The 27,840-nt window shown below is 41.8% G+C and overlaps 1 protein-coding gene across 16 annotated transcripts in view; it reads right to left on the reverse strand.

Annotated features, from left to right (window-relative positions):
* The window catches only part of SLMAP (sarcolemma associated protein), a 166,802-nt gene extending 163,603 nt beyond the window's left edge, over positions 1-3,199 (reverse strand). For 15 of the 16 annotated variants that reach the window (XM_060239761.1, XM_060239764.1, XM_060239755.1 and 12 more), the window contains exons 1-2: positions 2,965-3,058; positions 1,388-2,799 (exon numbers count right to left, since the gene is read on the reverse strand). In XM_060239761.1, the coding sequence (XP_060095744.1) occupies positions 1,388-1,594 (207 nt within the window). In that variant the 5' untranslated portion in view covers positions 1,595-2,799; positions 2,965-3,058. Of the gene's footprint in view, positions 1-1,387; positions 2,800-2,964 lie in introns of all 16 variants that reach the window. The other variant, XM_060239748.1, reaches the window with a different exon arrangement.
* Positions 3,200-27,840: the final 24,641 nt, after the last annotated feature.

The raw sequence follows: 27,840 nt of genomic DNA on the forward strand, positions 1-27,840 counted from the left end.
TCATTCCTACTGATATGACAGATATCATTCATAAAATATTTTACTCCATTCAGTAATGTACCAAGACAACATAACAGATCAGACAGCTTTATCCGTATTTATGTGTCAGCTGCTTAAAATTAAGTGTTCTGTTGTCAAAGCTGAAATTCTCTTGCCGGAATATATAAATACCAAATAAGCCACACAAACCAAATACAGGCACATTGCTCTACATCTAGTTAACTGTACCTTGGAGAAAAGCTGGGGGGTGGGGTGGAGAGACTATCTAGCTGCATTCATCCTGAGTGGAACAATTTTCTATAAACTATTACTTTGTTTGCCACACACACAAAAAACTGATTAAATTATTGTTTCAGTTTCCTAGGAAAACTAATCACTTTAAGCACCACATTTCTTGATTTGGCAAACAATCATTTAGCAATCTCACTCCACCGCAACACTCTATTTTGTACAACTACAACACTATCCAGTTTCAGGCTATTATAATCCACTGGGAAGCATTGGATTTGGAGGCAATTTCTACCAAGGCATAGACTTAAACACAAGTCTTAAAAGACCGTTGCCATATCCTTAGTATTTATATGGTGCAGTAACTTTGGTGAACATAGTGTTCAAGCAACGCTAATGTTTGGAACAGGGTTGTGAGTCCCTTTACAAAAGCCTCCTCCCCATCAGTTTTCACTGGTAGTCAGTAACATGGGAACAGTGACATACATACCACATTTTGAACATATGAACATATGAAGCTGCCTTATACTGAATCAGACCTTTGGTCCATCGAAGCCAGTATTGTCTTCTCAGACTGGCAGTGGCTCTCCAGGGTCTCAAGCTGAGGTTTTTCACACCTATTTGCCTGGACCCTTTTTTGGAGATGCCAGGGATTGAACCTGGGACCTTCTGCTTCCCAAGCAGATGCTCTACCACTGAGCCACCGTCCCTCCCCAACCTCTCATAACCTCTCATAGCAGTATACATAGTTCCTCCCTCTCCTATTTTATGGCTGGTTAAGCTAAGACTGCTCCCAAGTTCATCCTAACAGTTTCACTGCTGAGTGGGGCCTGGAACATGGATCTTCACGTTGCTAGCCACTCTGGCCACAAGTCTCAAAAGGAAAGGGAATAGATAAGTGCAATTATTATAATACAATTTTCTCACAAAAGCATCACAAATTGAGAAATAGTCCTAAAGATCCAAACTCTTTAGCAAAATTCTATCAACTGAAAGAATTAAAAGCAAAGACTAATGTTAATTTACTTCCTAGGCAGTCACAATCACTGTTTCACTGGGCACCTTCACATTAGTTCTAATTTACAATACTTAAAACAAAAGCAAACATTGATCAAAATGATACAACATGTATCTTTTTGGGAAATGCAAAATGCCTTACCTTTCCTGTCTTGTGGTCAAACCAGACAAGAGCATGGTTCCTAGACAGGACCTTGCAGTCAAAGGTAGCATTGTTCTGAGCTGGTCGACAACGAGCCACCGAGCGGCCAATTTTGACAGGCTCATCCAGGTAGACATGACGTTCCTGAAATGGGTGAGAGTTCGGACGGCAAGTGAAGATGGCCAACGCTGAAGGCATTGAGGACATATATGTGATGCCACACCAATCAGGAAAGAAGAGAAACTCTTCTTGATCCAAGCCACCCTCCACAGTTGATAAGTAAAATTCCCACAGCGCTTCACATTAAAGCAGGCCAAGCATTACCTGTGAGACCTAACAATTTATAGCTGCAGTATGTGAACTAATCCTGGCAATAATCCAGTAAAAAAGCTCCATTGTTTCCTTTAATAAGGCCTGTAGTAAGTCTAAGAAGCTCCACTTCAATCCATATTTCTCAAGAATATGAACAAGCATCTGATGCCTCAAAGGGAGAAACAGAACTTGTTAAATTAAGGTGGAGATAGCTATAAATCCAAGAGAGTGACTCACACACAAATACTTGTTTGGGATGTAATTGATTCTGTTCCGTAAACACTGCCCAAGATTTTTCCTTAATACAGAGAAAAAATTAAAGGTTCTAAAAATGGGAAACCAAAGACAAGATATTTACAAGAGTTAAGTACAAAATGAATAATGACCACGAAGTCTTTGCAACAAGACCAGTCTAACTGATCCACCAGTAAATCCAGGGTTCATCTTCTTCAGACATCAATACAAAGTCAGGAATGGGATGATGAGCAGGTTTGCTGACCCCTCAGCAGACAGCTGAGGCCCTATCTAGAACTGTCGAAGGAACAGAGCCAACAACAAATCTGGTCATTAATGGAACAGAACTGTATTGCACCCCCCTCAAGACCTAAGGGTCAATAAACCCAAAAACGTATCCCAGTCACTGAATAAAAGGCGGTTTTCTCAAGTGAAGGGAAAGAATTGACAGCAAGCTGGGCCAGGTGAGGACTGCTGAGGTAACTTGAAGTGCTGTGGTCTGTTTAGTGATGGTCTCAGGCGCTGCAGATGACTTATCGCTGGAGAATGGGAGTCTGTCTGGCAGGACTCGCTGAGGAGGGTCTTGGCGCAGGGACTAAGGAGCTCTCCCTTGGAAGCGAAGAGGGAAAAGGGGGCTGCCGATGAAGGCCAGTGAAGGCTCTGGCGCCGCTGGCTCAGTGACTCTGCAGGTGGCCGAGACCGAGGACCTCGCTCCCTCTTTCCTCTCCTGAGGAGCGGCGCCTTTTGCTTGTCTAGAGAAGCTTAACCCCGTTCCTTCCCGCCGAGGGAGAGGCCTGGAGGCCGGGCGCCTTCCGATCGGTGTCTCCCTCTCAATTGGCCACCGACAGCGAAAACTTTCCCCCAGCCTGTGAAATCAAAACAAACCCGGTCAATCTCCAGGCTCAGGCGGGGCCGCAGTTCGACCCTTCTCGGCAGCCGCTGGGCTCCTCGCCTCAGCAGAAGCGCGCAGGGCAAAAGGACAGCTAGGAGGAACGGAGCACCCTCCCCCACCCCCCGCCATCCACTCTTACCTTCCCAGCAGGAGCCGCCATAGTGCCTGCTAACCTACCCGGTGTAGCTGCAGCAGCAGCCGCGCTGCCGGGGAGGGGGGGTAAGGGAATGGGGGGGAGGAGCCGCCTTGTAATAGGCCTGACTAAAAGAAAGGCTGAAGGCCGCCCATCCGCTTCTGCGCAGGCGCCTGCCCGTCGGTTTCCATAACACGCAAGGATGGTACATGCGCAGAAAAAAGAGCGATGCTTTTCCTTTGCCCGGCTCGTATGGGCTGCCCTTATTGTAACTCTGACCTAGTAACGCTCCTTCCGGGTACCGAGAAGTAGTTAAGATTTGAGCTAAAGAGGAAAATTTGAGTCGTGCCAGACAGTGGAAGTTGCAGGGAAAGAAAAAAGAGGCTAGGGATTAAAACAGACCCGGGGTGGTGTTGTGGGGTGAAATTTGGCCCATCGTTCACCGCAAAGAGTGCCTGAAATCACGCTAAGGTGAAAGGGAAAACCCATTTTTCTGGGAAAACGATTGCCCCGTTGAACGTAATAGGAAAACCTTATTTCATATCATCATGGTTGTAGAACGGCCACCACGATCCTAAACGCGTTTACTCAGAAGTAAGCCTTGCTTAGTTCCACATGCTCCCAAGTAAGTGTGTAAGAATGCAGTCCTTGTTTTGGCCACTCCAAGGTGAATGCAGAAGTGGGCTTTGTTCTTCCAAATGTTCAGATATTGAAATTTGAAGAGATGGGAGAAACATGCTAGGGACTAGGCTAAACCTGTATAATAACTACTTCCATGAACTGAAAAGTGCATACTGAGAAGGGGGCAAGGGAATGCGAGGCCAAATGCAAATAGTTACAAAGAACTACAGATATCCAAGGACAGAGAATAACTGTCTAGGAAGCAGCACTTTCCATTCTAGGGTTGCCTATCCCCAGGTGGGGGCAGGGGTTCCCCCCGGTTTGGAGGCCCTCCCCCCACTTCAGGGTCGTCAGAAAGCGGGGGAAGGGGAGGGAAATGTCTGCTGGGAACTCTGTTATTCCCTATGGAGATTTATTCCCATAGAAAATAATGGAGAATTGATCCGCGGGTATCTGGGGGGGGGGGGGTTGAGGTAGAGGCACCAGATTTTCAGTACAGCATCTAGTGCCTCTCCCCAAAATATCCCCCAAGTTTCAAAACGATTGAACTAGGGGGTCCAATTCTATGAGCCCCAAAAGAAGGTGCCCCTATCCTTCATTATTTCCTATGGAAGGAAGGAATTGAAAAGGTGTGCCGTCCCTTTAAAATGTGATGGCCAGAACTCCCTTTGGAGTTCAATTATGCTTGTCACAGCCTTGATCTTGGCTCCACCCCTAATGACTCCTGGCTCCACCCCCGAAGTCCCCAGATATTTCTTAAATTGGACTTGGCAACCCTATTCCATTCTGCATCAGCTTCAATCAGACTTTAGCCTGGCTTTTGGACTGAAATACTCTTGTTTGCCTGCTGGAAAAAGGATGGAAAATGTGATCCTGCTTATTCGCCTGGATCTCTTGACAGCTATCCTTTACTTTGGTATCCTTCTGGGGCATTCAGGATTTGGCTTAAAGTGTGCCATTCTATAGTTCCCGGGAGGTTCTGAAAGGCCTTCATTCCTCTCTATTACATTTTTTTCATCATTTTTTCCTCTTGTGTTGGTTAATGTGTGCATGAAGCTACTGGCAGAGAGGTCTTCCAGAGTTATGGAATTGATTTATTATCAATGGCTTCTATTCTAAGAGATCCGCAAGCTGAATATGCTGGCTGACTGGATGAACTCCACTGATATGCAGGCATGCAATGGCCAGGCTGCTTGGCAGAAACATAAGTGCACTGTGGAACATAGTATAGAAGTGCTGCACTATAAGATATAGAACAGTGAAAATTTCACTGCATAAATCACAGACTGAAAGGTAGGAATAGTTGTACTTTTCAATCTGTGATTTATGCCGTGAAATGTTCACTGTTCAGATGTAAGCCCTACTAAGTACAGCGGGAGTTAGCATAGAGGTTTTCAAACCATAGACACTCATAGTGCAGAGGGGTAGCTGCAGTCTAAGCTCTGCTCACGACCTGAATTCGATCCTGGTGGAAGCTGGGTTCAGGTAGCCGGCTCATGGTTGACTCGGCTTACCATTCTTCCAAGGTCAGTAAAATGAGTACCCAGCTTGCTGGGGAGGAAAGTGTAGATGACTGGGGAAGGCAATGGCAAACCACCCCGTAAAAAGTCTGCCATGAAACATTGTGAAAGCAACATCACCCCAGAGTCGGAAACGGTGCTATCACCTTACCTTTTTAACCCAGCAACAAGCCAGGAAACCCTTTTCAACAATCCATGCATGCCTGCCACATCCTCTTGTATGCTCAAAACAATACCAAGAAGCATATAAGCAAGTTTACATGAAATCTTTGGATTGTCTATACATGGCCTGTGAGTAGGGTTGCCAAGTCCAATTCAAGAAATATCTGGGGACTTTGGGGGTGGAGCCAGGAGACTTTGGGGGTTGGGCCAGGAGACATGGGGGCGGAGCCAGGAGCAAGGGTGTGACAAGCATAATTGAACTCCAAGGGAGTTCTGGCCATCACATTTAAAGGGACAGCACACCTTCCTTCTTTCCATAGGAAATCATGAAGGATAGGGCACCTTCTTTTGGGGCTCATAGAATTGGACCCCCTGGTCCAATCCTTTTGAAACTTGGGAGGTATTTTGGGGAGAGGCACTAGATGCTATACTGAAAATTTGGCGCCTCTACCTCAAAAAACAGCCCCCCCAGAGCCCCCAATACCCGCAGATCAATTCCCCATCATTCCCTATGGGAATCGTTCATGGAGGTGCATAATGGCTGTGGGGCTTCCCCCGCCGGCCAGCTGGCTGGGGGAGGGGGGAAGCCTGTAAAACTGGGGGATCCCCCGCTGGGACCTGGGGATTGGGAAACCTACCTGTGAGGTTAGGCCTCAGAAGCTAGTCAGTTTTATAGGGCCATCAAAAGACCCAAATTCTCATCATTATCACCTCTTGATTTGAAGGGACACCCATGAAGCTGCCTTATACTGAATCAGCAACCCAAAAAGAGTAACCCAAAAATGGAGCAGGAAAAAAGCACTAAAGCATCCACGATAAACCAGCCTCAAGAATAATTAATTTCTATTCATATACAAAACATAGACACCTTGTGCAATAAATATTACAAAGGTGCAATGGTATCACAGCCAAGTCCCATTAGTTCAAATTTACGATGAGAGTTCTTGTTTTTGTAGAAAGGGGTTGGGATGTGATAAGATAAGCCGTGAAAACGGAGTCCAACGCTCCTTCTTTAGATGTAACTGGTGTAGGTCATAACGACAGCAAGGCACATTGACGCAACAGGGATGTGCATATGACCCTGTTTCACATGTGGCTTCTACAAGCTGTGTAAACACAATATTAGACATCACAAGCAAGTTTTTACAATAAAATATACCAGGTTGTTAGAAAATTAATATTGCATACCTTCAGTATCTTTTACAATATTATACATGGCAACAGCTCAATCCTTTCTGCAGAATAACGGCAATAGAAAACCCAGCATCAAAAGACTATATATACACACACACAGGTGTAACTATTTACAGTACTCTCCTAAAGTTACAGACAACCAATCGACAGTGTCATACCTTATACAATTCATAAAAAACAGGAAAGATCCCAATCATTGTTGAGTCCATGTGGAATCAGGGAATTTAATCTAAAAATCCTCCGCATCTCTTAACAACCATTTATTCATATCAACATTACCCTGGAGCCAGGTGGGAAACCTTTCCAAAACAAAAAAATCTTAAATCATTTGGATCATGTCTTAAATCCTGGAAACGATCGACAAGAGGAGCTTCAGAAACAAAGTTCTTTACACAAGACTTGTGTTCAAGAACGCGTGTATGCACAGCGCATTTTGTACTGCCACAGTAAATTTTTAAACAAGGACACAAAATAATAAAAATACAGCACTTGATTGAGCAAGTAGCAATGTCCCTAAGTGACACCTTAAAACTTGTAAATGGATGTATGAACTCCTTTAGTTCCAGAGATAAAGAACAAACGGAACACAGTCCCGCATTTATGATGCCCGCCCGTATGTTTTGCAGCAGGTGGGGTTTTTTTATTAAAATCAGATCATACCAAAAAGATAAATTCCTGGTCCTTCTATACCCTATTTTAGGAAAATTGCTGCAGCCTGGAAGATCTTTTACCAAAACCCAGAATTTTTCCAAAGCATTTTGAATGGAATAAGACAAGGGTGAAAATTGGAAAGCACATGTTAATCTACTTTCACTACTCTCCTCATTCTCCCCATTGTCTCTGAGCTTGGAAAACATGGAAGTTCTAGACATTTTGTTGACACGTTTACAGGCAGAAGTAATGACTTGCTCAAGGTATCCCTGCGTCCTAAACTGGGTACAAATTCTAGTTTTTTCCTTCTCAAAATCTTCCCAATTTGTAGAGTTGCGTCTTGCTCTTATTAATTGTGAAACGGGTAAGCTCTTTTTCAAGTGACAGGGGTGGCGGCTGTCAAATCTCAAAGGTAAAGATTTATCTATAGGTTTTCTATACGGTCTTACTGCCAGTGTGTTATCCCTATAGAACAATTTAGTGTCATCTGCAGACTTGGCCACTTCATTGCTTACTCCCAACTCCAGATCATTAATTAACAAGTTAAAGAGCATGGGACCCAGTACTGAGTCCTGCAGCACCCCACTGCTTAACGTCCTCCACTGTGAAGACTGCCCATTTATACTCACTCTCTGCTTCCTATTAATTAGCCAGTTTTTGATCCACAAGAGGACCTGTCCTTTTACTCCATGACTCTCGAACGTACTAGGGAGCCTTTGATGAGGAACTTTATCAAAAGCTTTCTGGAAGTCAAGGTAAACAACATCTATTGGGTCCCCTTTGTTCACATGTTTGTTCACCCCCTCAGAGAACTGTAACAGGTTAGTGAGGCAAGATCTTCCCTTACAAAACCCATGCTGAGTATTCCTCAATAACTTGTGTTCATCAGTGTGCCTACTCATTCTGTCCTTGATGATGCTTTCTACCAACTTTCCCGGTATTGAAGTTAGACTGACTGGCCTGTAATTTCCCGGATCTCCTCTGGAACCCTTTTTAAAGATGGGGGTGACATTTGCTACCTTCCAGTCCTCAGGAACGGAGGCAGATTTCAATTAAAGATTACATATTTTTGTCAGGAGATCCACAAGTTCAACTTTGAGTTCTTTCAGAACTCTTGGATGTATGCCATTCGGACCTGGTGATTTATTAGTTTTTAATTCGTCTATCAGTTGTAGGACCTCCTCTCTTGTCACCTCAATTTGACTCAGGTCTTTCAACACCCCTTCCAAAATTAGTGGTTCTGGAGCAGGCAAACACTTCTAATCTTCCACAGTGAAGACTGAGGCAAAAAATGCATTCAGCTTCTCAGCCATTTCCCTATCCTCCTTCAGTAATCATTTTACCCCTTGGTCATCCAAGGGCCCCACTGCCTCCCTGGCTGGTTTCCTGCTTCTAATATATTTGAAGAAATTTTGATTGTTGGTCTTTGGGTTTTTTTGCAATATGCTCCTCATAGTCCCTTTTTGCCTGCCTGATCACAGTCTTGCATTTGATTTGCCACAGCCTGTGTTCCCTTTTATTAATCTCACTTGGACTAGCTTTCTACCACTTAAAGGAGTCCTTCTTACCTTTTACATCTTCCATTACTTTGTTTGTTAACCATGAAGGCCTTTTCTTATACCTGTTTGTGCCTTTCCTAACTTGTGGCATATATTTTATCTGAGCTTCTAGGATTGTAGTTTTAAATAGCCTCCAAGCTTCCCCAAGGGTTTTGACTGTATTTACCTTGCCTTTCACTTTCCTCTTCACATACCTCCTCATTTCAGAGAATTCACCCCTTTTAAAGTTAAACATGGTTGTGCTGGTCTTTTGGGGCAACTCTCTATTTATACAAATGGTGAAATCAATAACGTTATGGTCACTGCTCCCAAGCGGTGCAATCACTTTTACATCTCTCACCAAGTCTTGGGCATTACTTAGGACCAAATCCAGGATCGCCCCACCCCTGGTAGATTCTGTGACCATCTGCTCCATAGCACAGTCATTGAGAGCATCTAGAAACTCAATCTCTTTCTCTCAACAGGAACACATATTGACCCAATCAATCTGCAGGTAGTTAAAATCACCTATTACAACACAGTTTTTACGTTTAGCCACTATCTTTAATCCTTCCATCATATTATAATCATCCTCTATCTTTTGATTTGGTGGGCGATAACAAAGCTCCCTAAGGGGTTTGCGAACTTCTGCAGTGGCGAAAGTGACCTTTGTTTTTGGTTTCAACGAGTGCCTATGGGACACGCCACTGTTTTTGCAGGCATAACGATGTGCCTCTCTGCTCAGGGAGCCGCCTAAGCCTGGCCACGCCCCCAACTCCACCCCCTCCTGCGCCTGAACGCTGCGCTCTGCCTCATTTCCGCCCACACTTGGGCGCAGCCTTCAGGTGCCGCTGCTCTTGGGCAGAGCAGCGCTGTGGTGGCCCCCCGCCCACGTAACTCCCCTCCCCTGCGGCAACAGCCGTATGTCGGCACAAATCCTTCTGGCGCCCACTTAGTAGCAAGTCCGCTTCCAGAGCGCTTTCAGCCCCCCCTTTGGATTGTGCTCTATGACCCTTAAACAAATGATAGTTTTTATTTCTCTATGTACTCAAAATACAGTAGAAAAAGAAAAACAATTTCCAGTTCTCAGATCCTAAAAGTTATAAGCTTATACCTTATTATTTATAGACTCTACTTATACCTGCTAAAATCTAAGTCCAGTAAGCATTTGCAGAGACTAAGTCCCAAAAGCTTTCAGAAAATCTAAGCTCTCTTAACAGATATCCAGCAGAGGTCTCTCTAGCAGAATTGGCTGCCCCCCCCCCCCGAGAACATTTAGTTCTCTTAAAAGGCAGCAAGAAATAAAGAGAAATTCAGCTTTTATAGTATCTAACGTGTGAACCCCTTTCTTATCAAAGACTTGTCTATACATCTTTATTTTGACATATCCCTCAGCATCTAGATAAGAGACGCACAAGTGTTAGCTAATTTCCAGTACCCCTTTGATGCCATCTGTTCTTCAGACAGTGTCTAGAGAGAAAATCTTGATAAGGTCAGTTTCCCATCTCTAGTAAACCCAGGCTCCGGATTCAGCAGGAGCTCACTGGAGCACAGCTCCTGAACCTTTCTGAGGGTTCCCCCTCCTCCTCCCCACCTTGTCCATTGAATAGTAGGTGCAGCTGCATAACAATCCCTGGATGAGCTCCACCACCTATTTTTCTACAAAGCGACCCATGAGTAAACCTAAACACTTTTCACGCCAATGGTGCTCTTCTTGTCCTCCCTCCCATCTCAGTGGCCTTAACATACTTTGTTTATTTATTTACCTTAAATTTCTATCCTGCCCTCTCCACAAGCGGACTCAGGGTGGCTAACAATCAATTTAAATATTTACGTTTACAATTTAAAAACCAATAAAATACAATTACAATTAAAACATTCTAAAAACATTCTATGGTGCTGTCTTTAATATAGGTGGATTCTTTTCCTGATGGTGATTAGATAGTAATCATAGCTCTTTAGAGATGTGGGGTGGCAGTCTTCTCCCAGGTCAGATGTTAAATGCCTGTCGAAACAGTTCTGTCTTGCAGGCTCTGCGGAAGGTAGAAAGATCCCGCAGGGCCCTTATAGCCTCCAGGAGGGCATTCCACATTCCTGGTGCTGCCAACGAGAAGGCTCTAGCTCTTGTGGAACATAACCTGGTCTCCTTTGGTCCAGGGATGGACAGTAGATTTTGTGTCCCTGAATGCAGTGCTCGCTGGGGAACATGCGGAGAAAGGCGGTCCCGTAGATAGGCAGGCCCCTGGCCATAAAGGGCTTTAAAGGTCAATACCAACACCTTAAAATGAACTCAGAACACAATAGGTAGCTAGTGCAGCTCTTTCAGCACTGGCTGAATGTGTTCCCAACGAGGGAGCCCCATTAACAGCTGTGCCACAGAGTTCTGCACTAGCTGTAGTTTCTGAGTCAGAGTCAAGGGCAGCCCCATGTAGAGAGCATTACAGTGGTGACCGTAGCATGGATCACCATTGCTAAGTCGGCATGCTTCAGGAAGGGGGCCAACTGCCATACCCACCAAAGAAGGAAAAAGGCAGATCTGGTAGTGGCTGCTACCTGGGCCTCCATTGTGAGAGAGGACTCCAGGAATACTCCCAAGCTCTTGACCTTAGGGGCCGATATTAATGACACCCCGTCAAGAGCCGGTAAAGGGATCTCCCTTCCCGGACCACCCCGACTCAGATAGAGAACCTCAATCTTCGTTGGATTCAGCTTCAACCAACTCAGCCTGAGCCAAGATGCTACGGCTTGAAGAGCCAGGTCTACCTTTTGCGCCCTGCGATAGAACTCTTTCAGGCTGCTGTGGCCTGCAAAGCATCCTGGAGCTTGGAGTGAATGTTTGAATGCTTTGTTTCATAAAGTGAATGGATGTTTCATAAAGAGGCTAACCTAGAATCTTTCCGCAGCACTAGCAAAATACTATAACTCAAGGGCATTCAATGAAGTTGATGGGCAGTAGATTCCAGACAGACAACTAATAATTTGTTAAATAGCGTTTTAAATAATAATACCATCTTGAGAAGCCTATTTGGGAGGTGTAAATTTTTTAAAAATAATAATTAAGCAGTAATTTAAATGCTTATTTACACAAAGACTGCTTCAAGTATGGAATTTCCAGCCAGAGGATGTAGTTATGGCCACAGGGTTTAAAAGGAGATTAGACAGACTAATTGATGTGGGGTCTAACAGTGGCTACTGACCATAGTGACTAAAGAGAACTTTCATATTCAGAAGCAGTAATACTAGTGCCAGAGGTAACAGCAGGAAAAGGCCTCAGCTTTTACACCCTGTTGTTGGACCTCCAGGGCAACTGGTTGGCTACTGTGTGTGTGAAACAAGATGTTGGACTAGATGGAGCACTGGTCTAATATATCAGGGTTCTTGTTATGTCTTCCCCAGGATTGCCAGGACACTAAATAGCAGTAACAAAAAAAACAACAACACCATATCATCCTCTTTATATCTGTCTAGGGAGGGTTGAGGGGGAAGTGGCATCACTGGTGTGACAATATCTCTTCTGGAAGCGATGGCAGGTAGCTCTAGGAATTGTCAGAAACAAAATGGTAAAACCATCTGCAATCCTAAAGTCTCTTCCATTGAACTTAAATGCATCATATTTTTAGTCTCCATCTCCTACCTCATTTGTTTTGTTTTTCTAATCTTCAGCTTTGGGTTCTCAAGCACTTCCAGACTTCTCCATGATGAAACATGCAAACAAATTTAACTGCAATTACCACACTTTTCCCAGCTAAATTTCATCTTGATCATTCCCTTCACCTTTCAGCTCCCTTATATGACTATGACTTATATGACTCTTATGACTATGCTCTTAGTTTTCCATGATTTTGTTTTCATATTGTCTACTGAAACTGCTGTCTCCAAAATTTCAATTACCTTTTCGTGGCCAATCCAAAAGATAGCTTAGTTCACATTATGGTTCTTTCTGCTGTCTTTCATATTGCTTTCAACTGGAACATTTTAAGCCTTTGATGCTATTGATTATACCACATTCTGTGATCCCAGGGTACAATTCAGAGAGGAAAGGTGGAGTGTTTGCCAGTTGCCACTACAGTAGTCACAGAAATCTATCTGATAGATGCCTCAATCCTCCTGTGTTTACTTATGTGAAAAACAGATGGAATGAGAAGGTACATGTTTAAAACAATCTGAAAATCATTCTAATTTTATGCGATAGTACAATCTTACTCATTTTGGGAGGAGAACCTGTAGCAGTGGTACCACAAATACAATCAGAAAAATTTGTACCATGCCTAAAAAGTGCTGCTGAGCCAACTGGCTTGGCTGTGGTATACTCCTGCCTGTATATTGCTGCTAGCTGCCAGCTCAGTAAATTAAAGGCAAAACTACTTTCAAGTTATTTATTATTTTCTAAAGCACATTATAAAAACAATGTATAATTAATTAGCTTTGACCTATTGTGGCATGCATGCCCCAAATAACTGGGTGACACTGGTCTGAATCATATATACAAAACACTGCATATCTTAATCAACTATTCGAAGATTGTGAAGAAAAAAACTATGGATCTTATTATTGTTTAGGATGGATAAATATATGGCGAGTGAGCATGGTGTAGTGAATACATTACTATGCTAGGATCTAGGAAATTTAGGTTTGACTCCCCATCCAGCCATGGAAGCTCTTTGTATAACCTTGAGCCAATCACTCTCAGGCTAACATACTTCACTGGGCCTTGTTGGGAGGACACAAGAACAATGTGGTAAGCTGCTTTGGGTCCCCACTGGGTAGAAAACAGGGAATAAATTTCTAAATACATAAGTATTTCCATGACAAGTAAAGAGATACTTATTGACACCAACATTATGACCTCTGAAAAGATTGTGCAACTAACAGAGGGACTGGGCTGCTTTTACAGTCACTGGGAGCAAACATGTTCTGCCTGCTCCCCCTGCCCCCATTTAGCCTTAAAGACACAGACACACCATCCCAAGAGGAAGCCTTTCCAAGCGGAGTTTGAAGCCTCCGGAGGTAGAAAGGCACATGGTGGCTGTGGGGGTGGGGCTTCCCCCAGCGGCCAGCTGACTGGGAGTGGGAAGGAACCTGGGAAAGTGGGAGAACTCCCGCTGGGACCTGGGGATTCACAAGCCTAGCCACATAGAATAAAATGTCAGATATTTGAAAGCCACAAGACATGAATGACAGATGTTTGTAGGCCAACCAAGTTTTATTGAGAACGTAAGCTTTCATGTGCTTACGTTTTCAATAAAACTTGGTTGGTCTTAAAGGTTCAACTTGCCTCCTGCTTTGTTCAGCTGTTTCAGACCAACACGGCTGCCCTCTTGGATCTATCTAGATGTTTGTAGGGTTGTCAGGTCTGACTCAGGAAATATCTGGGGACTTTGGCAGTGGGGCCAGGAGCAAGGGTGTGACACGTGCGATTGAAGGGAGTTCTAGCCATCACATATAGACATAAAGAGACAGAATATAGACATGCAATTTTTTTGAACTCCATGGTTTTTTCACAACTTAAAAGCTATAATGATTTTTTATGTAATGTTTTATTTTGCTTAAAATAGTGAAGTTTAAATATTGCTGCTTAAATGATGGTTGCCAATACTCCCTCCAAGCTGTGGAGTCTTGTGAGCAAACATTCTATTTTGTTAACATTCTATTAGCATTAAAGTTGTGAGCTAGTGCATACGTTAGTTTGTTCTGGGCAGGGCTTTTTTGTAGCAGGAACTCCTTTGCATATTAGGCCACACACCCCTGATGTAGCCAATCCTCTATGTCTAAGAGCTTACAGGGCTCTTAGTACAGGGCCTACTGTAAGCTCCAGGAAGATTGACTACACCAAAAGTGTGTGGCCTAATATGCAAAGGAGTTCCTGCTACAAAAAAAGCTCTGGTTCTGGGGCCATTTTTCTTGAGCTATGACAAAAATGTGTGAACTGGAGGCTATAAACTGTGAGCTAGCTGACACTAACTCAGCATAGAGGGAACACTGGAATCCTAGACCTGCTCTATAGGGAGGAAGTCTCATTGAACTCAAGAAGATTTACTTCTGAGTATACGTGTCTAGAGTACTGTTTTAGTAGCTTTTGTACATGAACCTATCGAATCAGGGGAATTGCACTTGCAAGAATAGTTAACACATAAGTATTTACAGAATTGGACTCAGTTTCTCACAAATGCAAGCACACCTATGTTTACCCATGATAACAGCTTTAGCCAAGCCAGAAATGAATGCATAATAGAAGAACATATATAACAAAATGTACCATTGCAATGTCTCCAGTATGTGTATGAGCTGAATGGCAAATTCTGATAATTATGTAAATACTGGAAAATTGCAAGCAATATAAATGTAATAATCTCAATGGAAAATGCTCTATTAAAGGCAGAGTTGCTGCTTAGTAATTTTCCTTAGAGCCACAGCTGTCTACCAGATAGCTAGGATTAGACTAGGATACAGAAGAATGGGAGTAGGAGAGTGACTCTAAATAAGTCTAAATTCAAGTAGGTGGCCATGTCGGTCTGAAGCAGCAGAACACAGTTTGAGTCCAGTGGCACCTTTAAGCCCAGTAAAGTTTTATTTTGGGTATAAGCTTTTCTATACACACACTTCTTCAGATATCTTAAGTATCTGAAGAAGTCTGTGTGTTCACTACAGAGTTCAGTTCCCTGGAGGAAATGGCACTTCAGAGGGTAGACTTTATGGCATCACATTAGGACCACAAAGTTCTTGATAGAAGCAGGGAAAGGGATGTCGGCTGAAGGAAAGAATCGGCTAGAGTGATTGTTGGAAATTCAAAATAGATCTTGCCATTCTTCCTTTTAAAAGATTGGGGAATCTTTTAAAACTAGCAAGCATCCTAAATAACAACAAAGATTTACAAATACATTAGACACTATAAACTTAATTTCCTAGTAGGTCTGAGCTTAGGGACAAAGAAAATGGAAACAGCAAGGAAACATGCTTATATTCATAGTATCAATTTAAAAACACTTGGGACAGGCATCCATTATTTACTTAGAGCAAAGCTCATATAACAAAGCTGTGGTGATATTTTAAAAGCCTACATATAAATAGTTATAAATCATGCTGTTTGAAATGCAGGATTATTTTGCATATGACTTTAGGCAAATCAATGGCCCAGAAGGGAATGCTGAATTTAGGCAATAATTTATGGAAAGTTATGCAATACAGACAACCAGTTCTGACTGAACTAATCTACTTAGACTTTGCTGCTACCTGGCATGTTGCCCTGATTATCAGCATTTTTGCCAGGCAAGCCTTCCATCATCCTTTCATAAAATACACTAGCAGAAACGCATGTGTAAAAATGCTTCAGCAAGGAGACAGTGCCATCCAGGTTCACAAAATGTCAGCAAACGTCCTGTTTACCCTGGCAGACAGAAAAAGAGTAGGGTAGCTTAAAATGTACTGTTCATAATTAAAATTATGATAGCGAAGAAAGCCCAGTTCAGTTTAAGAATGAAATATAAGTCCTTCTGTAAGCTACCAACCTTCACCTTTCAGCCAATTCACACTTCTGTCTTTCCAAAACTGCAATCTGTTAATTTTTTTCCCCTATATATGTTCATACACTGGCCCCTCTCTCCTCAGCTGGGAGGAAAGGTATCATTTTCTGTACATTCTGATGGTTCTCTGTAAAGAAAACTATCTTGAGAGCTAGTTCTTGTTGACAAAGCATCTGTTATTAAGGAACATTAACATTCTTTAATCATAGCCCCTGAATTCATCAGGTATGTGTGTCACTACAGGGAAAATAATAAACAGACATATGGAAAGTAACCAGACAGAAACCCCACAGCACCAACGTTGGTAAAGCTATCTCATTCGTCTGCAGATCTCTTAGAGCCAAGCCACGTGATGTTGGGGATCTGTAATCCCCTGATGTGTAATTTAGCTGCATTAAGCAGCTGCAGGGGGTGGCAATATAGATCAGGGATGCATTGCTTGGGGTTGAGGGCCTTCAATATGAATTTCATTTAGCCCTGATACAGAAAAAGAGAGGCAAAATATGGATACCTTTCCCCACTCTCTACCAATTGCTATTTGTAGTTTGGCCATAATTCCCAGCATTCGAAATAGTAATGTTAGAAACGATAGCATGGACTAATGTTTGGTCAGATTTTCAAATGTAACAGCTCTTAAAATGTAACACAATAACTTCAGATATTTGGTCTGATCTGGGACTCTGTAAAGCATGTGACTCTGACTTACATTGTTTTTCACTTAACCTCAGATTATTTTGTCTTTTGCACTAAATAAACATATATGAAAACATAATCAATTAATAAGTTAATGTGAAAGAATTCAGAAACCTGATGCAATTTGTGCAAAACTGTGAAGACCTAAGTGAAAATCCAGAATTGGAATATATGTAAATATACAAATGTTTTATGCTAATGTTTTGAACAAATTTTATTTACTGAGATGGAGTGAGAATGTGAGATATACCTACATATGAATTTTGGTTTACAGTGTGGATTAAGGACTAAAAAAGAGTTCAGTGGCACCTTTATTCCACCATAAACTTTTGTAAATCAGAGCAAACTTCACCAGATGCACTGGGAATATAAACACATCAGGCCAATTTATATACACTACAGAAGGAGGTGGAGGAATGTTACAAAAACAGGCTGATTCAAAACAAGATCTAATCCAAAATCTAATCAATTCACTTTGCATAGGTGTGAGACACTCCCAAGGATTGTTAGGCAGCCAAAATGTAAAACTTTGTACAGGATGAAATGAGATAAGTAGATACAATAGGAAGTTACATAAGTAACTCTTATTTTTATGTTTTTGTAAGTATTTTTGTTCTGGTCTTAGTTATGTGTTTTTGTTGGCTTTAATGATTTATAAGAAGTGATTTTATTGTGCATGTTTTGTTAGCCACCTTGGTGGCCCTTATGAAGGTTAGAAAGGCAAGGTATAAATTTTGTAAAATAAATAAGTATATGTGAAGTAATTAACAGACTATAAGATTTTATGAAACACCCCAATGCAATGCAGCGTACATTACAATATTTCAGCCTTACTGCAGATTCATTACTGTAATTAACATATACTATTGAATAATTTGGTAGTTATTATAAAGCTTAAATGAATATCCAAATTTATTACTTCTCCTGCATATTTATTTCCTAGGTTATTTATTTAATATTATTATGTTTGTACATGATAATGCTGAGATCACCATATTGGCTGGAATTTAAACTTCTGCTTTAGGTGTGGCCAAGGGTTTGGCATTCCAGATAAGATGTTTTACTTTTCCCCTTTACATGATAGACCTTGATGTGCCATAGCATGAACTACATTAAAGTGCCTCACAGCTTCAAAAGAGATTTGCTGAGGGACTGCTGTTCAACAAACATGAGCTAAAAACCTTGTGAAAACACAGAACTAGATGCCTGGTGTTGGAATGATCTACACAACACGTGTGTTGAGGAGAAAATGCTCTGCCTTGCCTCTTTGAGCAAGGGTTTATTTATTCCTGTTCCACTCACACCAAAAATAATTCAGCTTACCGCATCACAACAGACAAAGCACTCACAGGAAGACATCTCCCCCGTTACCATGAGGTCGTGTCTGCCTCATCTACAGAAACTAATACCAGCTCAGCAGTTGTCAGGAATAGATTTATCTGAAAAAGCAGAAGTGCGGTTTGAACACAGGTGTAAGGATCTTGTGCTCTTGTGTTATCAGAATTATAGGGAAGCAGGTTGGTGTGCTGATTGCATGATCCTCCCACATCTCACTTTTTATTTATTTATTGAAAGCTTATTTTATTAAGGCAATTTTGTGTGATCATAATTCTGTGTGACCACTCAGGAAGGGCAGTTAAGTGACATTTTGGTTTTCGACATTCCCAGGAAAGAGTGAAATAACATTACAATGGGGTAACAAAAAGGTGTACTAGATGGGGTAAAGATAAGCCACAGGTGGAGAACAAACAATGATGGATTTATGCATTCACACTGGCACATCTTAGTATTAATTTTTGTCCAGAAAAGATGCATGTGTAGGGGGAGAAGGGGTATTCAGAGGCATGCTTTGGCTAGGCAGCCCAGTCTTCCAGTACAGAGCTGTTCAGGTCTTCATCATGGAGCTGGGCATGCAGGCTAACGTGAGTGGGCCCACCATGTCTTTTGAGGCTAGGCTACCCTCTTTATACCTTGAGAGAGCCCACCATGTCTCTTTATACAATAGCACTCTGGTATCAGTTCCCACCCTTCCTGCACTGTACAATTTTTGGAGAGTGTATGCCACATTGCATGATGTGCTCTCATTTAGATTTCAAACAACCAGGGTTGAAACACAGTTGAGACAAGAGGGGGATGGGAATGTCAATTACCAAAAAGAAAGCTCTTCATGCATGAGGGAAAGCTATGTGTCTTGGTATTGACAATTCTTTATCAATAAACATTACTAGTTATGATGCAAGAATACAAAAGCTCATCTCAATTTTTTAAAACACATAAGGGACATTTGTAAGTGACATGTTATAAACTGAATCAATTCATGTGCCTTTATAGCAAGCAACATATTATAGCCTAGGTGATCAAGATACACACATTCAGCCATAGGTGAGAGCATGGCCAGAAATGGGCACTTCATACTGGCTATATTATTACAATACAAAAACCATTTCACTGTTCATTTCTTGTTCCCCTCCTCCCTTAGTCTAACAAAAGGTCATCTTTCTTGAGTTTATGGAGAGTTTGCGTGCTCTATGCATGACAATCTTTTCACAGGGAAATCTGTTTCTATTGTAGCCAAAAGGAATTCTTTTTATTTGGAAGTACAACTTGGAAGTGGCAGTGGGGCTACTATTGTGATCAGCTGAGGCAACCAGCCTTTTGCTAGGCAGAGGAATTTCCCTGGAAACAAGTTTTCTCCATAACTCAGTTTGGATGGGGTTCTGTGGGAGGCCTTCCTTCCAACATCAATGAGGCATGCCCAGGCAAATTTCAGGACCTCTGGGTAGATATGGAAGAGCCTGGAAAACATACTTGGAGAAACAAACAAACAAAACTACAATAATAGGTGCTTTTTTCCCTTTAAAGCTTTTCTTGGCTGTCCACAAATTGCCATAACTTGAGCTCAACCCTGTTGAGATAGGGTTGCACATATTAGCTAAATGACCACACTTGTTTTAGACTAAAGACTTTCTCCTCCTCACATGGAGTCTTAGTTTGACAAGATCTCTATCCTTCTAATGTTAAAGGGCAAATTTTATACACCATACATTATGTAGAATACAAATCCACAATATAAACCTACGCATCACTTCTCATGATTCAGGCTAGTGCATATCGATATATAAAACGAGCACCTAGAGGTTCATGAGAGGCTTTTTATTTTGTTGCAACAGATATGAATTTTAAAAAAGAAAACATGAAATTGTGCACAATAAGAAAAACTTCAAAAACAAACAAAACAAAACTGAGGCCTCAATAGAACAATGCCAGCTTTAACATACATGTATACGAGGGATCAGACTCAAAATGATTAGAGAACTGGATCAGAGAATTTAAACCACTGGAAATCAGAGGGATGATCAAGTCCCACTGAACCCCATTTTTCTCTCTGTCAGCTCTTCCAAAATTTCTTCTGTGGGTCTCACATAGGTGTGAGAGTGGGTTTCAACAAACTTTAACAACAAAATCCTAAAAGCAAATTCTGGTTAATACACCTTGACAAACACACAAAACAATTCTTAAATCTATTTATAATAAGCATGCTATATATATATATATACATATATAATATATATATAATATATATATGTGTATGTATGTGTATATATATATATATATATATATATATATATATATATATATATATATATATATATATATATATATATATATATATATACACATACATACATACATATATAATATATATATATAAACTTAGGAGAAAACCTAGTAAGGAGCTTGCACAGCCAAGGAGATGTGTGGGGCACTGCAAAGATATAATTCAAAACTGATGCATAAAGCAGGGTGCTAAAACATGCACTTTGATGAAGAAGGTTGAAATAATGGAGAGGCTAAAACTTAAAACAAGCAAATGGAAATGTGTTATCCAGTAGCAAGCCTGGCCAGAACTGTAGACTGGATTGAAACACAAAATCAAGCAGAACTGGAGTCCTACCATGGTAAGAACATGAAATATAGAAATGATTTTCTAAACAAAACACTCAGAAAAGGTCAAACTCTAACAAGATACTCTAGAGGCATAAAATAAAATAGATAAGCATGTAGATGCCTCTTTCCACAGGTAAGAGGTTCACCAAACAGCTAAATAGGAAGATTGATATGTACAGTTCATAGATGGAACATAATTATAAATGACATTAAGAGAGCAAATGAAGATATACATTTGAGGAATGCAGAACATTATTAAAGTCCAGATTTCTAATGAAGACCAAGAGTTTTCAGGAATTCTGCATAGTGAATTACCAATAAATCTAGAAAAGGTATTTGTGTGAAAAATACAACATTGAGAATAATTGAGTCACTGGTAAAACAAGGTATTAGTTCATGTAGACTTAAGAGAGAAGCTGTACAGTGAGAGGGTAGTTTTATCCAAGGAAGGATACAGATGTTCTTCTATGCTATAACTTCAAATGAAAAAAGGTCTTGTAGGAACCAAAATTTGTGAGGTAGAATTTTAAAACACTGTTCTTTTCAGAAAATAAAAATGCAGTACCAACAACAAAAAGAATTTTGTTTTAAATGAATGAAAAATTGGGAAAGTTCAAAGTAAGATAGAAAACTGTGTTAAATGTAACACAAATAGCCTTGACAGGAGACAAAATACATAAATACAAACAATAGAGACTAGTCATGGGTTTCATTGTGAGTTGCAAAAACAGCAGCCACCAAATTCTCTGGAGAAGGCTCTTGCCCAGCCTCTTCCAGTGTTTGAGGCTGAGATTGAAATTGGGAATCAGATTTGGGAGACCCTGATGCCATGCCATCTTTAGCTGGGTGAATACAACGTGCCGGAACCCACAAAAGACCTGCAAGAGAAAACGCAGCAGCATGCCTGCACCCCCAGGTAATAAGGGGAGCTGGACCATGCCAAGTTAATAAGCCCAAAGACCAAATTCAATTGTTCCTGAACCTGCATTTGAGTAGAAACCTTCATTTTCGCTCCTTTTAATTGTTTTTGAAGAGTGGTTTTCAATATCTGATTAGCATGTTCCACAATAGCTTGACCTGTGGAATTACATGAAATGCCATGCTGGAATTAAATGTTCCATTGTGTACAGAAATCAACAAATTCAGAAAAACAGGTAAAGTAAAATGGGATTCAGCAAAAGAAATACAGAAATATAGACAGAGGCCTTGTCTAGCATGTACAAAACTAACAGGCACATAGTAAAATCTGTTATCAACCCCCCCCCCCCCCCCATGTTCTTGCAGCAGGGAGGATGTATGTCTGGAACCATTGTTTGTTACTTCTGTTTCCAGAGGGAGCAGGTTTTCAGATGCACGCGTTTATGGGCAATTTGAAGTCACCAGAGCCATTTTTACTGCTGGTGTGTGTCCATGTGAGACCATATCTTAATTCTGGAAAATATTAGAACACACCTGAGATTAAATCAAGAGAAAAACAAAATTAATTCTATATCACATGGCTGATCAAGAATGTTTTAAATTTATTTATTTATCCATGAAAAGAAAAGCTAGGGTTAAAAAATGAGGTTGCCCTTTGCTTTTCAGGGCAATTTGTAACACAAAGGGTTACATTCCTTAGCTCCGTGCAAAGAAGCACTAAGCTATTTATTGCTCTAGTGAAACTACGCTCATTTCCTGTTTCTTCTCTAAAGGCAGAGAGAGAGAGTAAACTGGCTCTAAGCACATGTCTTTGTTTGTTTTAATTTAAAAAATTCTTCTATGGGGGAAGGAGCAACTGGGGTTTTTGAAGTAGTGCTATCTGGCTGTCAGCCGCTCCTCTATTGGCAGTTAGACTTTGTGGGCTGTTTTTCTGTCTTCATTGCACAAGTCTGTTGTTTGTACTTGGCCCGCCTTGCAGGGCTGGTGTGCAAGTTCAGAGCATAGTTGTTAGTGATGAGGAAAAAAATGGGTGAGTGTGCCAATTGCTTTTGGTTCCTACTAAGCATTCAATGAAATTGTTAAGCAGTCAGGCTAAAATAGATAAAAGGAAGTACTTTTTCACCCAAAGGGTGATAAACATGTGGAATTCACTGCTACAGGAGGTGGTGGCAGATACAAGCATAGCCAGTCCCAAGAGTACACTAGATAAAAATATAGAGCAGAGGTCCATCAGTTGCTATTAGCCACAGTATAGATATACATATATATGTGCATGTGTGTATTCATAGAAGAAGAGATTGGATCTATATTCTGCCCTTCCTTACAACAGACATCCTGTGAGGTGGGTGGGGCTGAGAGAGCACTGACAGAAACTGCTCTTAACCAGAACAATCTCTGAGAGGGCTATGACCGCCCAAGGTCACTCCAGCAGTTGTAAGTGGAGGAGTGGGGAATCAAACCTGGCTCTTTTAGATAAGAGTCCACACACTTAACCACTACACCAAACAGGCTCTCTTATATTCTTATGTTAGTTTGTAAACCCTGCAGGTTAACAGCAGAATCAGGAATATGATTATTAGTACATTATGCTGAGTCTGATCAAAAGCAACAAAAACCATTTTTCCAGTGCTTTGGAATTTAGGTAAAAATAGCTATGACTGAGAAAGAAAAAGAAAAAGAAAATAAATAGGGAAGTAACACTTTTTAAAATCTTATCAGCATGTATATTGCCCTGAGCAATCACACCAGGAAGATTAAAATGACTTTAAATAGTGAGCAATGAGAAAAGTAACAACAAAAAATTAAACCCTGCAAGATTAAAAATATAGCCAATCAAATCAAGGTCAATTTGGAGAGATACATGAATCAAGAAGTTGATGAATCAAATTAAGTGGATATAAGGTGTCCTATTAAGTTGAAAGCCTGTGCGAATAGTAACAATTTCAGCCTGCTGCATTGAGCACTGCCACAAAGTAAACTGCATCTTTTACACTTTCCCCCCCAGCAAACTGGGTACTCATTTGGTCAACCTCAGAAAAATGGAAAGCAGAGTAACCTTGAGGCAGCTACCTGAATCCAGCTTCCGCCAGGATCAAACTCAGGCCATAAGCAGAGCTCAAGACTGAGGTACTGCAGCTTTAACACTGCACCACGGGGCTCTTTTTTAATCCAAATTAGCATTTTCCTTGGCCAATTTTATCATCAATTTTCCTGCTGCATCAGGATTATCAACCTGTCTTCTGATTGCTGCCTGAAGACAATTGATAGGGTCTAAGCAGGGCTCTTGTAGCTTTTGACAAACAGTTGCAAAACTATGGGCTGGTTTTTCTTCTGTAGGTACCTTGACAAAGGCCTGTAAAGCACATTTCACAGTGTATCCATTAGAGAGTTCTTCTAAAAGATTTTGCACATTGGTTCCCCCTCTGCCCATATCTCTGATAGCCTTTACTGATAAAAGGTCAGGCAACTCTTCCCCTGTCAAATGTACAGGGCAAATAGACAACATTTCTGCCAATTCTGGGACATCTTTCAATTTAGCCTGATCAAGTTCCTTCTCCAAAACTTCACAGACCATGCGTCCCAGGGTGTTAGATGGTGGGCCCATGGGTGGATCTGTTGGTGGAGGAGGGGGGAAAGGAGGAGGAAGAAGAGGAGGGCAGGGGGCACAAGTTGGACACCGGTGCCTTTTAGGGGACAATCTTTGGAGAACTGGCTTGGGTTAGAAACGGGCATAAATTTCTCTACTGCATATCTGCATTTATGCCAGACTTGCAGCAGTTCAACAGAAGCTCAAGGCTCTATGTGAAAGATCTTCCCTATCTTCTCCCAGTCCCGAAGTTTAAGAGAACCTCCCTCCGGATACCAGGGGCATTGCTTACTGATCTCTTGTAACAGAGTCTTAAGTTGGCCAGAAGTCACGGACCCGCTGGACTTTTGTATCAAAAACTTTAACTCACCTAAATGTTTCTGCTCAGCCTGAGAGAATTGTCCATCCATTACTTACCAAATGAAAGGGGTCGTTTGAGAACGACGGAGTGCGCACTTCGGGGGCCTGTGCCAGGCGTTTGATAAGTAGGAGCTGAGCTGCTGGGCTATGCCAGGCGATACCTGAAAGCAAGAGCTCTCCCTTGTCCCGGGAGCTGAGCTGTGCCTGCTTCGATGAGCTGTCCCCGCTTTGGGGGGCCACTTGTTGGAATGATCCACACAACACGTGTGTTGAGGAGAAAATGCTCTACCTTGCCTCTCTGAGCAAGGGTTTATTTTTTCCTGTTCCACTCACACCAAAAATAATTCAGCTTACCGCATCACAACAGACAAAGCACTCACAGGAAGACATCTCCCCTGTTACCATGAGGTTGTGTCTGTCTCGTCTACAGAAACTAATACCAGCTCAGTAGTTGTCAGGAATAGATTTATCTGAGGAAGCAGAAGTGCGGTTTGAACACGGGTGTAAAGATCTTGTGCTCTTGTGTTATCAGCATTATAGGGAAGCAGGTTGGTGTGCTGATTGCATGATCCTCCCACAGCCCGGTCCTTTGGAACCAGGCCCAGATAATAAAAACCTTTATTTCAACTTCTGTTTTTACCTTTCAGGTCATTCCTGTTTTCCCAAATGGCAAAACAAAAATGTAATTGAGTAAGGGAAAAGCTATTTCATAACTATCTCAATATATTTATCATAATCGTTTAAATAAAATTAGAATACAATAACGCATTTATATATTAAATTTCATAAATAGACAAACAATATATTTTTTCTGCTAAATTATTCCCAAGTTGTACAAAGCCAACGCACAAACAAGAATATCTTAGAAGATCTACAATATTTCCAAAAAATTATCAGACATTGATGAATCACCAGAAGAAATAAGGCCTACACAGCTGTTAGACTGCCCTCAATATCGCAAAGTGGTAAAGCTGCAGTACTGCAGTCCTAAGCTCTGCTCACGACCTGAGTTAGATCCCGGCAGCAGCTGGGTTCAGGTAGCTGGTTCGAGGTTGACTCAGCCTTCCATCCTTCTGAGGTCGGTAAAATGAGTACCCAACTTGCTGGGGTGTGTGTGTGTGTAGATGACTGCGGAAGGCAATGGCAAACCACCCCATAAAAAGTCTGTCGCAAAAACGTTGTGAAAGCAATGTCACCCCAGAGTCGGAAACAACTGGTACTTGCACAGGGGACTACTTTTACCTTTTTATGTGGCATTGCTTCTTTTGACCTGAGACACAGATAGTATATAGTCAATCATAATGCCTCAATTTATCAAAAAGGTCATGATGGAAGATAAGGAAGAAGGAAGAAAATCCACAGATATATCCCTACATAAAGCTGTTTTATATCATTCACCTAGATTATTGTCTGATATGACTGGCAGCAGCTCTCTGGAACAAAGGCATAGAGATCTGTCCAAACACTTGGTCCTAGTGGTTAAGAATAAAAGAACGTAAGAAAAGCCTAGCTGGATTACACTAGTGGTCTACGTAGTCACACATCCTATTTTACACAGCAGACAACCAGTTACTCTAGGGAGCCAAACAGAGCCTAGAGACAGATGCCTTCCCTAATGATGAAAAAGAAGAAGAATTACAGATTTATACCTCGCCCTTCTCTCTGAATCAGAGACTCAGAGCGGCTTACAATCTCCTATATCTTCTTCCCCCACAACAGACACCCTGTGAGGTGGGTGGAGCTGAGAGAGCTCTCACAGCAGCTGCCCTTTCAAGGACAACCTCTGCCAGAGCTATGGCTAACCCAAGGCCATTCCAGCAGGTGCAAGTGGAGGAGTGGGGAATCAAACCCGGTTCTCCCAGATAAGAGTCCACGCACTTAACCACTACATCAAACTGGCTCTCTAATGACTCTGGGCACTGGTATTCAACAGGAACTTCACCCAGTGTGGCATTGGCACCAGATCCAGTGGTCCTGCCAGCCAGAGTGTCCCTACCAGCCAGTCGAGCTCCTCCTGGCCTGTAGTTCCCTGTTGGTGTGGCTAGTGGCAATCAGATTGGCTGTTCCCATGCTGTTCGGGCTTGTTGGCAGCACTGCTTCTTTTGGGGATACTCAGTTTCCTGAGAGAAGTGCGGGGGTACAAGCTCAGGTACTCTTCCTTGGCCTGGTCATAACTAGTTGATCTATTGTCTCAAGAAGGCATGATAAGCAGTCAGTATTAATGCGGCTCTTGCCTGCCTGGTACCTCACAGAGACAGGGACAAATACTGACTGAAGACCTGATTGTGGTGGTCCTTCTTGCATGGTAGGCATTGGAGTGGAACATGGTCTGTTACAAGGACAAAGGTGTTATTGGCAAGTTAGTACTGAAGGGTCTCTACTGCCAATTTTACAGACACCATGTCCTTTTCCACAGTGGCATATTGCGTCTTGGCTGGCTGTAGCTTGCAGTTCAGGAATACCATTGGAAACTTCTGACTGTCCCACTCTTTGGAGAATATTGCCCTAAGGCCTGCCTCAGAACAACTGTTTGCAGCAAGAAGGGCCAACTGAAGTAAGAGTTCTTGAGAGCTGTTGGCAAGAGAGAGCTGTCTTGAGTGAGTCAAAGGCTGTAGGAATGTCACACGACTCAGGGTTGATGTTCTCGCACCAGTCTGTCCAGTCTGTGCTGCTCTTCTGACTGTCAGTGGCTGCATTGCTTTATTTATATACATTATTCTTTACACAAACATTTACTAACAACGTGCAGAATGAGACGACCGATGTTTACATAAGCTTGTTACCCCAAATGCGGATTCCAGGAAGGAGGTGAAAGGGCAGATCATTCCAAGACCCTCAGCATTCTTGCATAGGGCAAAGTACATGCAGGCTTAATGCTGCCTTCTGAGTCTTAAGATGGAGTCAGGACAAGGTTGGCCAGGCCATTGCCCTTCCTTCATCTCACTCTTTTTTGTTTTTTGTTAAAAGGTATCTGACCCCTCACCGTCACTCTCTGGAATCGATTGTATAAAAGGGGTGTATTGTTCCAATTGCTTTGCTAATACATATGCATGATTGGCTTGAAAGGTATATTCTTCTCTTGACGGTTTACATATTCTTGTACATAAGACACATAGTCAGCCTGAGATAACAATGCCATATCAGAAGAATCACAAGTAGAGTCTAAGGGG

This window comes from Heteronotia binoei, chromosome 5 (genome assembly GCF_032191835.1).
Source record: "Heteronotia binoei isolate CCM8104 ecotype False Entrance Well chromosome 5, APGP_CSIRO_Hbin_v1, whole genome shotgun sequence".
NCBI classification, from domain to species: domain Eukaryota; kingdom Metazoa; phylum Chordata; class Lepidosauria; order Squamata; family Gekkonidae; genus Heteronotia; species Heteronotia binoei.